The following is a 15,271-nucleotide window of genomic DNA, read 5'->3' on the forward strand; positions in this document are numbered from 1 at the left end:
TTATTAACATCAACAACCAACTAATTAATAAGACTGGCCACCAGCTTCCCAAAAACAATAGACTTAAGTTAACAAATGAGATAATAACCAATCTTCTTAACAAGAAATAACAAGATAGACAATAATAATTTTCAAATGCAATTGGTGTACAAATTAGAACCAGCCCAAGCATTTCAAAATCTTCTTTCTATGGTTCAAATTCATGAGATATTCAGATGACATGGGATTTTGTACCTTACAGATGATTTTCAACTCCTCAAGAAGCTCTTGTGGAAACTCTTTCTGTGATCCCTTAACAACATACTGTGTGCTGCCTTTACCCCCAAAAGTCACATCTCTAATATCCATTATAAGAAATTGCATGTCGTTATCAAACAATTACTTTATTTTTTAAGACTATTCAGCTAGACATGTAGTTCAAGTAATATATTAAGATTTGTGTGATAAAAATTTTTTGGAAAGGATTTGTGTCATAAATAATGACTAAAACCATTAAAAACATAACAGCTCTCATATTTATCAGAAGATTTTTCACGCTAAGTATCAGAGTCAGGTCAGCTTCTAATATCTTGCTAAGTATCAGTATCAGAAGATTCTTCATGCTTACAAGTTGCTAGCAATATATTCTTGAAAAAAAAAGTCAGTATAATCCCATATTGGACTGTTTCTTTAGCATACTTCATTATTATCTCACCAAAAAAAATAACTTATAAAAGAAAGAAAAAAAATCTTGCAATAACTGGGACTTTTCTAAACAACAGCTTCTTGAATAAGTTGAAATTAGCTTATACATGATGCATCTCCATTTTTCCATAAGCTCGTCTCTCATTTTTCTTCTGTATAAACTTAAACGGACTTTTTCCTTAAGTGAAGAAGCATAAACTTATTTTCGGTGAGAAGGTTCCAGAAGATGACCTCGTCATAGCTCAAAATCAAATAGAAGTCTAAAGCAACATGAAAGAGTAAAAAACTACTAGCTAAACAGATTTAGGGTGTAATTAGCAGCAGTGAAATGGATATTGCATTGCAATTAGGGTAAAAAGGTGAATAACATAATTAACATGCAATCACTATGAATTGAGAAAGTAGTAATCTGAATTTGATAAAAAAAAATGTAGTTATTATATTGTAAATTCGTAAACGAGAACAAAGAATGGATGACCTGTTATCGGAATGAGGTGTGGCGTCAGAGAAGGAAGGATCGGAATGTGGTTGAAGAGAAAGTGAAGCAGCAGAAAGAGCGAGAGCGAAAGGAAGAAGGGAGGTTGAGCATGATGAGTTCGTTGACCTGTGTGAATGGAAGAGATTGGAGGTAGGTGCGTTTTTGTGAGAGGTGGTGGTGATGTTATGGAGAGTGCGGTGCAAAAAGTACTTGGAAGAAGAAAAACGAAAACGAGATAACCAGAAGCAGGAGCTGAACAAATTTGACATGCTCAGATCGGAGATAGTAAGTAGGATGGCTTAGTGGCTGGGTAACGGAACGGGATAAATTTAATTTATGTCACACACCCCGAGGATTCAGCTTCTATGCTCCGCAATTACATCCTTCGATATCGATTTTAAGATACAACGGTTCAGATTTAAACTTGGTATTTAAAACATACATTAAATTTTTTTTTTTATGGGTTGTCAATTTTAATTGGACGGTCATTGATCTTCCACTGCGTAATTGTGTGATTTTATTTTACAGATGTGAAGTCAAATTCAAAGGTTAAAATCTTCTTTCTTTTCCACCTTATCTATTTCGTGGGTCCCAAGTATTTTTAATATACTTCAAAATATTTTAAAATTATTTTAATAAAGAGAATAAATTGAAAGGGAAATTCTTCGTAAAGTTTAATCAATAAAAAATGATATTATTAAATTTTTAATTCAAACTTAATATATCGTAGTTAATACAATCTTAACTCATAGTCTAAGGGTGTTTGGGATATTTATATTTTATTGAGCAAGAGAATCTTGATTTCGCTTTTGCTGTATTGTAGTTGTTTTATTTCCATCAACATTAAAAATGTAGTTTTTTTATTTATCAGTAGTTCAGTATGAGTTAAATGAAATTGATGTGAGAAGTTGATAAGGTAAATAAATCAATTATTTATGATTAATTATACATATACATATAATATCAATTTTATTAATCATCAATTATTAATATTATTTATTTTATTTTTTAATATGATTTGTTCATTTTAGATTAATCAAATTCGAGTGAAATGAGTCACCACTCACATTATCATTTTTTCAACTTTTTGAGAAGCAACAAAATTATTTTTTTATGTAGTAATATATACATAGATTTTATTAATAAAAATATCAGTTTAAGGTTTTAATTTGTGAATGAGGTGGGACTATTACATTATATTGTTATATGTATACTCGTCATGAACTCTTTATTTGATTTGTGGATCAATTTATGTTTTTGTCTATATTTATTGGCAAATTATTTGAACATGTTTGAGTAGTTGTTTAAACATATTGTGTAGAAAATAATTTTATAGTCAACTAAAATGGAAAAAGAAAAGAAACAAATTGATATTCAATTTTAAATTGCCGAGTTGTTTCATTCAATTGATAGAAGAAAATGGGATAAATTTTAATTAAGGGAATGGGAGAGAAGAATAAATATTTTAATTTATATATATTTGACTGAAAAAAAAGAAGGAAGGTATTTTAATTGTAAATATGTTTGGTTCACATAAGAGTTTTTAAAACTAATATATCTTTTAATCCTTATAATATTAGATTAAGTCTTATGATTTTAAAACTATTTACTTCATAAAATATAACTATTGTAATATTATTAATAAATAAAATAGAATATGAAGAAAAAAAAACCATGATGAGATTTATATGTATATAATAGTAAGATGAAAACATAAATGACAAATATATATATATATATATATATATATATATAATACATAATACAGGAATGTAAATGAAAACAAAAAGAAAATTTTATGGCAATCTAAAGAACTATGGCGATGAAGAGTTAATAAATTACTACCGGGAGAATTGACGACTAGTAAACCCAAATAAACAATACACAAACAACAATGTAAAGTTTACAATTTAAAATTTTATTGAGGATAATTTTGGATATTAAGATAAAACTCATGGCAATTTTGTCAATAAAGTTAATATTTTTATAATATCTCTCCCCTCCAAGTCTTCCAATTTGAGGGAAACAAAATTAAAAATATGAGATATTTGACTTTCCTCCTTTTCCTTCTAAAAAATTGAACTAAACACTTAAATTTTAAAATATTTCATTCCTTCTCCTCTTATCCATTTACCTCCGATCAAACCAAATGGACCCAAAAAGATCTTTTATAATATTTTTTTTATCATTGCAATTTCAATTAAGAATGATGCAGTATACATAATTTAAATTTTTAACTTGGAAATTTAGATAATGAAAAACTAAATAGTAATATTAAACATCAAGATATTTTGGTTCGAAATAATAAAAATAAAGATGACTATCATGACTAAGCTAAATATTTTGATGATATAGGTCCTAATAAAAATGAATTCATCCTTAGTTTCTTTGATGAACAATTAGTGAATCTATCCATTAGACATTTATAATTTAAAAATATGGAAAAAATCTTATAAGTGACTTACAAGATGAATTAATAAAAATGGTCCTAAAAGAGTTATGTCAATTGTTGATGGTTCTAAACTTCTAATGATACTTTTGGTAGACAACAATTCACATTATAGCAAAATATGAGTTGGCTTATTTATTAAAAAAAAATCGATTTTTTTTTAGGTTATATAGTACATATCATTAAACTAGTAACTTCACAAATGCAGGTTTTATGAGTAAATGTACTGACTTACAAATCTTCAAAAACTTATGAGAAAAGAAAAAAAAAACATTAAAAAAATGTTTTGATTAGGATAATTTATAGTAATAGCACAAAAATATTTAAAATGAATAAAAGTTTTTATCAGATGGTAATGCATAATCACTAGTTTTGAATATAAAAATGACTTCGTGTAAAAGTGTTTAGATTAATCTCTCCAATTAAGAGGTAATACAAAGCCATCTCTCAAAAGTTTCGATGTTGATGCATTTTTAGTGCTCAAATTCAAACTGTAAGACTACTAAATAAGCTTAAATAAACTTGTATCATCGAAAAGAACTTTATCCGCACATACATTATTACTTGCAACTCATACTTCACATTTTCGAATTTATTGAAGTAATTATTTTCGCCAAAATATCTCTTAATAGAATTCAAAATATGTTATTTTGAATATAGGGTGGTAAACTAATCCAAGCAAATTGCTGGTCTCTTTATTTCTGAGAGTTTTCAAAATAAAAATTTGAAGGTTTAAATATAAAAAAGAATAAGAATTATTTGATAACTTCAGAGAGGGAAAGAAAAAAGACCAACTCTGCCTCAAAAAGTGGCCTCTGAAGGTGCCACTAACTACCCTAAGTTCCCGTTATTTATTTGCCATTTCCCTCTCTGTGCCAATGTATTAACAAACAACTAACTGAATAAACTCCATCACACCCACAGGCTACAGCAATTCAATCGGAGCCGTAGGATTGATTAAAAAATCATTTTCTATTTGTTAACAGTACTACTACTTGAATGTTTCAATGGCCAAAAAATCATAACAAAACCTACAGCAAACCAATTGCATATGTGGACTGTAAATTCCAGTATTCCTTTGATTGTTTCAATTCCAATAGTCTTTGCACCTGTGAAATATTGAAAGTTACTATGATGACAATGTTTACACATGAATGAATTACATGAAATGTTATTAATATCATGCATCACATAATACCTTCTTTTCATAAGCAGATCGAGTTCTAACATTCGGACTGCCTTGGAATAAACTCCACCCTGCACGAAAGAAATGACAGTATTTGTTTTTATAAAAGTAGTAAGTATTGATGATTGAAAACAAATGCGAACTAAAATTATGCGTTAAAGCTCCAACACCTAACTAAGATAAATGGCATAGTGTTTTGTGTGAATGATATATGACCTTGAGGACATTGCCCGAATTCTATTACAGCCACATTAATGACTTAAAAAGCCAATTAATAAAGTTTACTAGTTCAATGAAATTCAAGATAGGCCACACCGCCTCTAATATTATTAGGTTTAAGAAATATGAATAAAAACCAGTTTCGTAAGAATGAGTTAGGTCTAATTTAAAATCATAATACATATTTTATAAGGTATATTCCAGGAAACAAGATAACTAAGACTTTGCACATTAATTAACAGTATCTCTGACGGGCTGTCTTATTGGGTTCTTAAGTTAAGGGTCGGGTCGGTTCTTATTTAATTTCCCAATTGAAGTTGGTACACGCGGATGACACGTGGGGTTGTTTCTTATACAAGCAAGGGTTACATAAAATTAACAGAACAGACTTAACAAAGGGAGGATAGTTTTTTTTGTATTAATCCTTTGATTTCCGAAGGAAAAAGGATCTCGGATAATCTAGAGTTCAGTTGGGAGGTAAATAAAGTATGGTCAAGAATTGTTCCAATCAGGATTCGAACTATTGTACTCTCAATCGATTCTTCCTCAACTAAAACTCATTAATCACTTGAGCTCAACCACTTTATTCGGGGGGAGGATGGTTGGGAGTGGGGTAAGATGGGAAACATTTTAAGGGCTACACCGTTGCATTGAAAAATTGTTAAACTTCTTAAAACTGTTATGGCAAGGAATAGCTGAATTAAAAATCGATGAGGCAACTCTAACTCGAGTCGCGGTTGGAGAGCTCTAGTGATAGTGATCTAGACAGATAAGGAAAACCGTCTTCACCAAAACATTTCTGTCAAGATGCACAATTGAATTAGTAATCTGTGTCATTATTTAAGCAATACTCATTCAGTATTTTTTAACAAGAGTTGTTTTATCTCTTATACATCAATACTTAGGTGTAAAATGCATACCTCTCTGCATATAGGACACTTTGACTCTGGACTTGCAGCTTTAAGGCCTTGGAAAGTCATCACAGATGCAGCAGAGCAAGCACATGACTTGCAGAAGAAGTGTCCACAACCCAAAGCATATGGATTGAAAACAAAATCCTATCATATCAAACAGTCCAAGCATTTATATGAGAGACCGATATATAAACTATATATTTTATCATAGTGTGGCATGCAAATAGGATCTTACCAGGCAAATTGCACAATTCAGATCATACTCAAGCTTAATAGAATCTGGAAGAATCAATGTCATTACAGCATTAGTTACATCAAAATCACATGAAAAGTGACCACGGACTCCATCAAGCTCACAACCATCTTGCCCACTCGAATTTAGATAAAAAGCACCCAATTCAATCAGCCAAGGTGAGTGTAAAAGTTCAATATGCTCAGCATGCATCTTGGATTTGAAATTCTCCCCATTCATAGAGCTGTGCACCTGTAAAATAGCAAAGGATGGAGTGAACTAAAAAACACTTAAGTTAACTAAGTATAAATGAAAATGGAGGGGGGCATATTAAAGTGGCAACTGTCTCATATAATACATACTTTATCATATTTCTTAAGTATTTTCCTCATTGCAATTGCATTCATGGTAATGTACTCAATTAGAGGGGGGCATATTAAAGTGGCAACTGTCTCATATAATACATACTTTATCATATTTCTTAAGTATTTTCCTCATTGCAATTGCATTCATGGTAATGTACTCAATTAGAATTCTTCCTTCTTGGGCAAGGGCTTGCCGATCATTTTTAAAACACTGGCGCAAACTCAGTACATATCTCTGCAGTCCTTTTGCAATATGGAGATGAAGAAGATGCTGAACTCTTGAACTAAAGTAGCCTGCTATGTCTGATGCTTCCTTCATCAGCTCGGAGAAAAACTTCTGATCGCATACTACAAGTGGAAAATAAAAATACATAACAAGACTGCATAAAGTAAAAGACTTGTTAAATAACAAGGCACGTAATAATACTTAAGCATTTTGCTTAAATACAGTTTAAAACCAATGGCAGGTAACATAAGCTTATCAACTGCAAGGAATATTTGAAGCAATGAAGTATAAAGTAAATTAACTACGTGATACCAAACTTTGGTATTAGAGAAGTTCTTGAAGTAAAACCGTATTCACTGAATAAATACTAGATAAAAAGCACCCAATTCAATCAGCCAAGGTGAGTGTAAAAGTTCAATATGCTCAGCATGCATCTTGGATTTGAAATTCTCCCCATTCATAGAGCTGTGCACCTGTAAAATAGCAAAGGATGGAGTGAACTAAAAAACACTTAAGTTAACTAAGTATAAATGAAAATGGAGGGGGGCATATTAAAGTGGCAACTGTCTCATATAATACATACTTTATCATATTTCTTAAGTATTTTCCTCATTGCAATTGCATTCATGGTAATGTACTCAATTAGAGGGGGGCATATTAAAGTGGCAACTGTCTCATATAATACATACTTTATCATATTTCTTAAGTATTTTCCTCATTGCAATTGCATTCATGGTAATGTACTCAATTAGAATTCTTCCTTCTTGGGCAAGGGCTTGCCGATCATTTTTAAAACACTGGCGCAAACTCAGTACATATCTCTGCAGTCCTTTTGCAATATGGAGATGAAGAAGATGCTGAACTCTTGAACTAAAGTAGCCTGCTATGTCTGATGCTTCCTTCATCAGCTCGGAGAAAAACTTCTGATCGCATACTACAAGTGGAAAATAAAAATACATAACAAGACTGCATAAAGTAAAAGACTTGTTAAATAACAAGGCACGTAATAATACTTAAGCATTTTGCTTAAATACAGTTTAAAACCAATGGCAGGTAACATAAGCTTATCAACTGCAAGGAATATTTGAAGCAATGAAGTATAAAGTAAATTAACTACGTGATACCAAACTTTGGTATTAGAGAAGTTCTTGAAGTAAAACCGTATTCACTGAATAAATACTATATTATAGGTACCAAGTATCCCCGCAGTTCAGCAGTGATTCGTCTCAGCCAGAGAACCTTACGTTGGGCATACTAGGTGGATTCTTTGCTTCCAACTAGGTTTTCTCTAAACGCATTAAATCTTTGACCACTTGCTTCAAGTGTCTGAACTCGTTACCCTCAAACCAACCACATGTTCGTGAATAAACACTAATCTTAGCTCAAGTAATAAGCACTGAATCAGTTTAGAAAAACCTTTTGAGAAACAATTTTGAAAAAAGAAATATTAAAAGAATCTTACAAACCATGAGTTTTTAAACAATAGCTTCTCATCCAAGTTAGAATTAAATATTGCATCCCAAGTATATCTTACAAACCATGAGTTTTCAAAGAATTAACATGGTATAATTAAATCAAAGAACTGCAAGTTATATTTTACCTTCTTACTTTTTACCAAGTAATATAATAATCTGTGATACTATTATTAATTAATTAGTATTCCAATCCAAACCAGGAAGGAATCAATCCCTTGTTTGGTACCATTAATAATTACATAGGAACTTGCACTTGCACCTTACCATCTGGAAAAAGGGCATAAAATAAAAATCATATGGCTTTAAGAGCCAGCTAAGGATGATTTACAAATGAAATGAAAGCTTACATTACACTATTGTTATTCATTCAAAACAAGTTTCACACAATAAATCATTTATTTAATTACTCCAAATATTTATTCTGACTATTCTTTTCCAAATAGTAAAACACATAAACAACAAAACGAAACATAAAGCAGAACAACACAACACATACCTGGGCAAGATTGACACTGACATAACTGGTCTTTATCCGAAGAAGTATCTTTGCAATTCTGACAACTCTTCAAAACATTTTTCAACCTGTTATATTCAATATGTGCACAATTCTCGTCCACTAACCATTCCCGCTCCTCCTGCAGGTACTCCTTAAATGTGTACCCGAATTTCATTTCGCCCTCTCGCCACTTTCAAATCCTAATCAAGTAATTAAATAATCTCTGTATAATAACAATCAACGAATCAGTACAAAGTGTGAGAAAAACGGTAAAATATTATACGATTACGTTAACATGATCAATTTCATTTCACGCTATACCTATGAGATCTCTATTCGGCAAATGAGAAATAATAATTTTAAATAAAATAAAATAAAATAAAATAAAAAAGAACGGTGAGGATGTGAAAGGGAAAAAAGGTAAAGTAACCTGAGAAGAAGGAAAGTGAACGCGAGATACACGGTACGAAGTAACAGTTACCGTCGAGGTTGTCGAGAGCTGAATGGATGAGTAAGAACGAGTTAGTTGAAGTGGGAGGAGTTGTTGGAGAAAAAGAGTAACTGCGTTTCGCGTTCGAGAGTTTGTTTGAAGCCACAAAAGGTTAGAGCGTTTTTCGGAATTTCTTCTTTTATGTTTTGTATTTCAACATTTTTTGCATGATTGCCATGTGGCAATTGTTCAGCGGTTGCGTCAGTTTCAGTCACCACTTTCCCTTTTTTGTTGCTTTATTTCAACGCTTTCGGTGAACGCCTTTGCATGAAGGATTCTTGCTTGCGTGCGTGAAAAGCGCCATGGCTTATGAGAGGTTCTGATATTTCTGGTTCAGTCAAATTTCGTGTGGACTAATACTCATAAAATATTTGTTGGTCAAGCCCAGTTATGTTTCTTTACCAAAGACTAATGTTTTTGTTTTTGTTGACGTAGACTAGTGTATGTTTTTAAAGATAACTAATTTGGTAAAAAAAAATATTAATAAATAATACTTTAAGGAAATTTATTTTTAATTTTTTACTACAAATTAAATTTAACTTGACAGTTTACTAAAATTTTAAATAGAAAACAAATATTTAAAAACTAAAAATTAAATAGCATAATGTTGCATTGAGGAAAAGAATAATGTCCTTCTTTATTTTATTTTTATAATTATGATTTATCCAAATAAAACCGAGAAAATAAAACCAATATTCTATCTTCCTTAATGAAAAATAAAAAATAAACCAAGTTTCCTAAATTTGATATTTACTTTTATTTTCCAATTTTGCTGTTATTATTATTACATATTTTATTTTTATTATAGTTACAACAGTTGAACTAATAACAAAATAAAATTATAAGAGTGTAATCGGTGTGTCGTACATTACTAAAATAATATAATATAATTAATAAAACTGTCTATTTCATTATATTATACTATTATTTAAAATATTATTATTAAAATTGAGCGATGTTGCAAAATGCTTACTTTTTTATTAAAGTTTATGTAAAATTAGTTGTACATATTTATCATTTCATGTCAACGAAGATGAGTTTAGTTGGGAAAAAAACTAGTCTTCCTTTCATAAATTTATAAGTTTTTTAGTGGTTGATTTTATTGAAAGTACTTGTCTCGGAACACCTAGGAACATAGCTCTTAATATACAAATAAAAAATATTTATCATTTTCTTTAGTTACAATTACAATTATTTATCATTTTCTTTAGTTACAATTACAATTACAATTACAATTACAATTCAGTTCCTTTTACGGAGAAAAAATTTACCCGTACCTCTATTTTTATATTTATACCTCTATAATTTATTGAAAATGTCAATTATATTTTTATTAATTTAAAGTTTTTTTTATTATTTTATCTTTATTGGAACCACAAATTTTTTTTATACATACCTTATTTTTTAAAAACTTTATTCAAGTTTTTCGGTACAGAAGGTTGTTATCGGAAAACTTAAAAAAAAAAATTCCGATACAAAAGGTATTTTTGAAAAACTTTCTCAAAAATATTTTCAGTACACACTATTTTTATTTTTTTTAATTTTATTATTTTTATAAATGATAATACACCATTCAATAATTAACGCATCATAAATATTAATTAACACATAAATATTTTTAAATAATAATATATCATAAATAATTAATACATTATTAATACACCATAATAATTAATACATCATAAATTGTGGCATTATACGCGATGTTGTCAATCATAATCCTTTCCCTAACACGATTTATAAATTAGTTAAAATTAAATAAATACTAATATAATAAAAAAATTAAAACAAAAAAATGATTTTAAAAAGTATTTGAAAAAAAATCAAACAATTACTCAAAAATATGTGGATGAAGTTTTCCGGTGACTTCCGAAAATATTACGTTGAAGTTTGCCGAGTGATAATTTCCCAGAAAAATTAGAATAAGTTTTCGGTAGTTCTAGAAAACTTCAAAATAAATTTCTGAAAATGATATTCTGTACTAAAAAACTTGAAAAATGATGTTGTTTTAAGTTTTTCAAAGTAGAAGTTGTATACCCAAAAAAATTCTGCATTTTTTTTTTCCGTTCCCAAAATGTCATAAAGAAATAATTTTTTTTTTTTTATATATACCAGAGTATTTTAATATTTTCCTTTCCTTTTGGATATATAGGGATAAAGGAGGGGCAAAGGGTAAAATTTTCTTTATGGAGGAGGCACATCATCATTAATTGAATGTGAGTCGCACTAATGGGTAAACTCAACCAACTAACTAACTGCCTGTGAAAACCTAAAGCTCCCCGGAAAGCGCAACCGGAGTTAGTCATCGGCCGCCACACAGAAAATCGCTCAGGTTTCCCTTTCTTCTTCTTCTTCTTCTTTTTTTTAAATAAAAAATAATTGGATGCGATTCCAGCACGATTTGCGGCCCCGATAGCCAGAGAATTGCGACGTAGCGATTCTGCGGTCGCGTCAAACGCGATTCCCAGCTCGATTGCCACTCTGGACCGCGGTTACGCGCTACCGCATCGAGATTATGGGATTGCGATTGACAAATTATTAGAGGCAACTAGGAAAGTTAGGATTCCCTGGTTTTTATGAATTGGAACCTAGAACTTAGAAGTTTTGATTCCGTGGTAATAAGAAGTGGTGTTATAACCTTGTGTCTATGTATCCACCGTGTTAAGACTTAAGAAATTGCCACCTTTCTAATTTCATCGCTTCTTTATTTTTCGTTTTCTAGTGTTTACAAACTTTAATTTATAGGAACTGTATGTTTCTAGGTTGATTGAAAAAACTTTATATCTCTGAAGATTTTGTTGCATGTCATTTACACCTGCACCGTAGGAGCAAAACGCCTATTTCGTCCATGAATTTACACCCTGCCCTCTTTTCTACTTCGTTCCTTGAGTAAATGCAAATAATAAATAGTCTCTAACATTATTCATTGTTGTTATATATCGACAAAACATTTGGGACTAACAAGGCGGTATAAAAAATGATAAGAACTACTGATTATTTTCATTTACTGAAGGGACGTAGTTGGAGAGAGGGTGTAAGTTTAGGGACAGAATTGGTGGTTTACTGCATTTGGATAGGTTATTATTTTCTTCGTCTTACTTCCAATTTCAAGCAGGGCAAAATTAAGTTTGCAACTAGATTTTTGCGCTCATCTTAATTCCAAGTCCCTTCATCTCGAGCAGAGTTTATTGTATATATTGTTTGAAATGCTACAGCTGGATTACAATTTACAAGTCATTTTCCTTTGGGGTAGAGTTGTTTGTATTGTATGCTTCAAATGTTTTTCAAGTAATTATTTTCATGGTTTTTTTTTATCAAATGAAATCTTGAGTGTTGTTAGTGTCTTACTGCTATATTTTTCACTGTATGGACAGGCATATTCTCAGTTAATGGAGAAAACAAATAAAAAGCGCACGGGAAAATTCCCTGATAAAAAAAGTGGTACTTCAGATTGCCTTGTCGGATCTCCAGCCTGTGATAATCAACGTGAGGATGATGATTGGGTTATAGTTAAAAAGCAGAGAGTCATCATTCTGGTGCCTGCTGCACCTCTTAGTGAAGGATCCTCAACAGAAAACGAAGAGCCGAATCACATCCATCCTATGCCACCTGTTACGTCAAGTAACCATGAGGAACTTCCCGCCGAGCCACCTAATGAAAATCCTTCTTGTAATGAACAAGATAAGACCATTTCATTGGTTGTCCAAAAGGAGACTCGTACTGTAAGAAGAGCCTCCCCTCCCTTATTACTTAAATCACCTTCAGCCAATCGACATCAAGTGAGTAGCTTGAAGTCACATAGATTAGTTGGAGTATCTCATACATCAAAAGCTATTAAGCAGCCCAGAATATTACTTGCACCTAGAAGATCCTCCAACTTGGCAACTTTGAATCAAAGTCTGAGAGCATCAAATCTCGAGAGAAAGCTTGAAAGAGCTGGTGGGTTGAGCAAGTGGCTGATATCACTTGGTCTGGAGCAGTTTGTGAGAATGTTTCAGGGGAAGAGTATCAGTAAGTATCAGCTCGTGAATTTAACCATGAAAAAACTCAAGGATATGGGTGCCAGTGCGGTGGGACCTCGCAGGAAGCTGATCCACGCCATGGACTGTGTCTGCCAGCCATATTGCTTTGAGGTGTTATAGAAGTCTGTAGAGTATTGAAATTATGTACACAAAACATTCCACGACACGGTACAAATGCAAAACATAGTTTCGATGATCACGTGATCATGGCATTTCATGATAAAATGTTTTTTCTCCCCCTCCAGAATCCTTTGATATTGGAAGAGAGCCAAAATTGAATTCATAGTGATTAATTGATTATGTTCTCCTCTTTTCTTCAAAACCTTTCCTCTCCAATCAAATAAATCAAACAATAATATTAAAATATCTATTTTCCTTTTCATTTTCTCACAATAATGTTGAACTTAATATGTATAAGTTGTAAGTGTAAAAAATATTTTACACATGCATTCTATTATGGTATGGAAACACAATCACTTTGTTGGTGATGAATTCTTCACTGCTAGGTGAATCATTCCTATTTTCTTGAATGATGGGTGTTCATGCAAAGGCCTCCGGTGTTTTAAATATAAGAGCAAATTAATTAACAAAAATAAATGTAATTAATTCATATTTTAAATTATCTACGTTAATTTTTATTGATTCAATTTTCTTTTATATTCAATACTAATGATTCAATTTTCTTTTATATTCAATACTAGAGAAAGTATATAGAATTTTAAAAACTTTTTAATATAATATGTAAAGTAATTGAACATCGGGTATTATCCCCAACTTATAGTAGGAGTATGGGGGAGAACTTCTATATTGAGTGATCTGTTAGGTGAAGAGCTTCTAGTATGACGTCATCAAAATAGCTCCTTTGATACGATGAGATTACAGAGATTGGCTATAGTGTTTTATCCAGCTCATTTGCGCATGTGCTCTCTTTCTCTCGTTGAGTTGTTTTTCTGATGCCAAATAATTTCAAAACTCATTTTATATGAGACATGAATAATCGAAATTTTTTTCATCTATATCTGTTTTTTTTAGAAAAAAAATTAATATACATCACTTTAAAAGAGGAAGTAAAAATAAATAGTGGTTGTATTTCCGCTTTGCAACCTCCTAAATGTAAAAAATAAAATAAAATAAAAATAAAAAAACGCAGATATTTTCATATGTTAGTTTTAAAGTGAGGTATATTAGAATGTTTTTTTCAAAATAATATATAGATGAAATAAAAACCTTATATAACTAAGGTGTAAATAACCGAGTGACTTGACTGCTCGAGAAGCACAAGTCCCCTGAATTTAGGCTTGTGGGATATAATGGTCTTGTTATGTTTTGTCACTTGTACTTTTAATTTTCATGAACTCTCTTGTTATGAACTAAATCAAGTTGAGATACTTGTGTGAATACGAGATATATAGTTTGATTTTAAGGTATGTTATTTTTTCTCGAATTCTCATTCATTGTCATATACTTCCTCTAAAATTAAGTATAAATAAAAAATAATAATTAAAAAAATTAATATATCTAAATTAAATTCTTAATTGTTTATATTTAATTTTATATTTATGTCTTGTACAGTATAAGTTGTCTTTATAAATTTTTAAATATGGGTTGCCTTGTGAGGCTTGACTTTTATTCGAGTCCATAAGTTGTGGCAATAACTAACCTTTTGAAGAATTGTTTTTCACTAATTTGACTTGGTTTATATTATAGAGATGTGTGTGATCTCTTAATTTGTCTTTAAATTTTGAAGTGGCTACAAAAGAGCAAGACTGTTTTAAATGATATCGCCTTTTGATTTTGAAGTTTGTGTTGATGTCATATTATTCTTCATCCTCTATTTTTTTTAGGTCTACTTCAACATCATTTCACTTTAGACAACTTTAACATATTTTTTAGACCATGCGAACATCCTCTACTTTAACATATTCAACATCCTCTATTTTAAACCATGCGAACTTTGAGTGTCACGGCTTTACACATGAGCTTTTTATAACATATCTTTATGATATAATCATATCATTAAAATTGACATTAACTT

At 30.7% G+C, this 15,271-nt stretch overlaps 3 protein-coding genes across 4 annotated transcripts in view; 1 reads left to right on the forward strand and 2 right to left on the reverse strand.

Moving 5' to 3' along the window:
* Positions 1–1,519, reverse strand: part of LOC101515089 (D-lactate dehydrogenase [cytochrome], mitochondrial) — a 10,685-nt gene extending 9,166 nt beyond the window's left edge. The window contains exons 1-2 of one of the 2 annotated variants that reach the window (XR_001143590.3): positions 1,163–1,519; positions 235–337 (exon numbers count right to left, since the gene is read on the reverse strand). Coding sequence is in view for 1 of the 2 variants with exons in the window: in XM_004494234.4 (XP_004494291.1) it covers positions 235–337; positions 1,163–1,431 (372 nt within the window). In the remaining variant the exon portion in view is untranslated. The remainder of the gene's footprint in view (positions 1–234; positions 338–1,162) is intronic. The other variant, XM_004494234.4, reaches the window with a different exon arrangement.
* Positions 1,520–4,698: 3,179 nt separating this feature from the next.
* Positions 4,699–9,546, reverse strand: LOC101489285 (probable E3 ubiquitin-protein ligase BAH1-like). The gene is made up of 7 exons (XM_073365834.1): positions 9,155–9,546; positions 8,725–8,947; positions 7,443–7,687; positions 6,166–6,414; positions 5,937–6,074; positions 4,810–4,868; positions 4,699–4,720 (listed from the first exon to the last, which is right to left on the reverse strand). Exons 2-7 carry the CDS (start codon positions 8,897–8,899, stop codon positions 4,699–4,701), a joined length of 888 nt encoding a protein of 295 aa, XP_073221935.1. The 5' UTR covers positions 8,900–8,947; positions 9,155–9,546.
* A 1,810-nt stretch (positions 9,547–11,356) lies between these two features.
* LOC101515747 (uncharacterized) lies at positions 11,357–13,536 on the forward strand. Its single transcript, XM_004494235.4, has 2 exons — positions 11,357–11,546; positions 12,589–13,536. Exon 2 carries the CDS (start codon positions 12,604–12,606, stop codon positions 13,354–13,356), a length of 753 nt encoding a protein of 250 aa, XP_004494292.1. The 5' UTR covers positions 11,357–11,546; positions 12,589–12,603; the 3' UTR covers positions 13,357–13,536.
* The last annotated feature ends 1,735 nt before the right edge of the window (positions 13,537–15,271 follow it).

This window comes from Cicer arietinum, chromosome 3, assembly GCF_000331145.2.
Source record: "Cicer arietinum cultivar CDC Frontier isolate Library 1 chromosome 3, Cicar.CDCFrontier_v2.0, whole genome shotgun sequence".
In the NCBI taxonomy this organism is placed as follows: Eukaryota; Viridiplantae; Streptophyta; class Magnoliopsida; order Fabales; family Fabaceae; genus Cicer; species Cicer arietinum.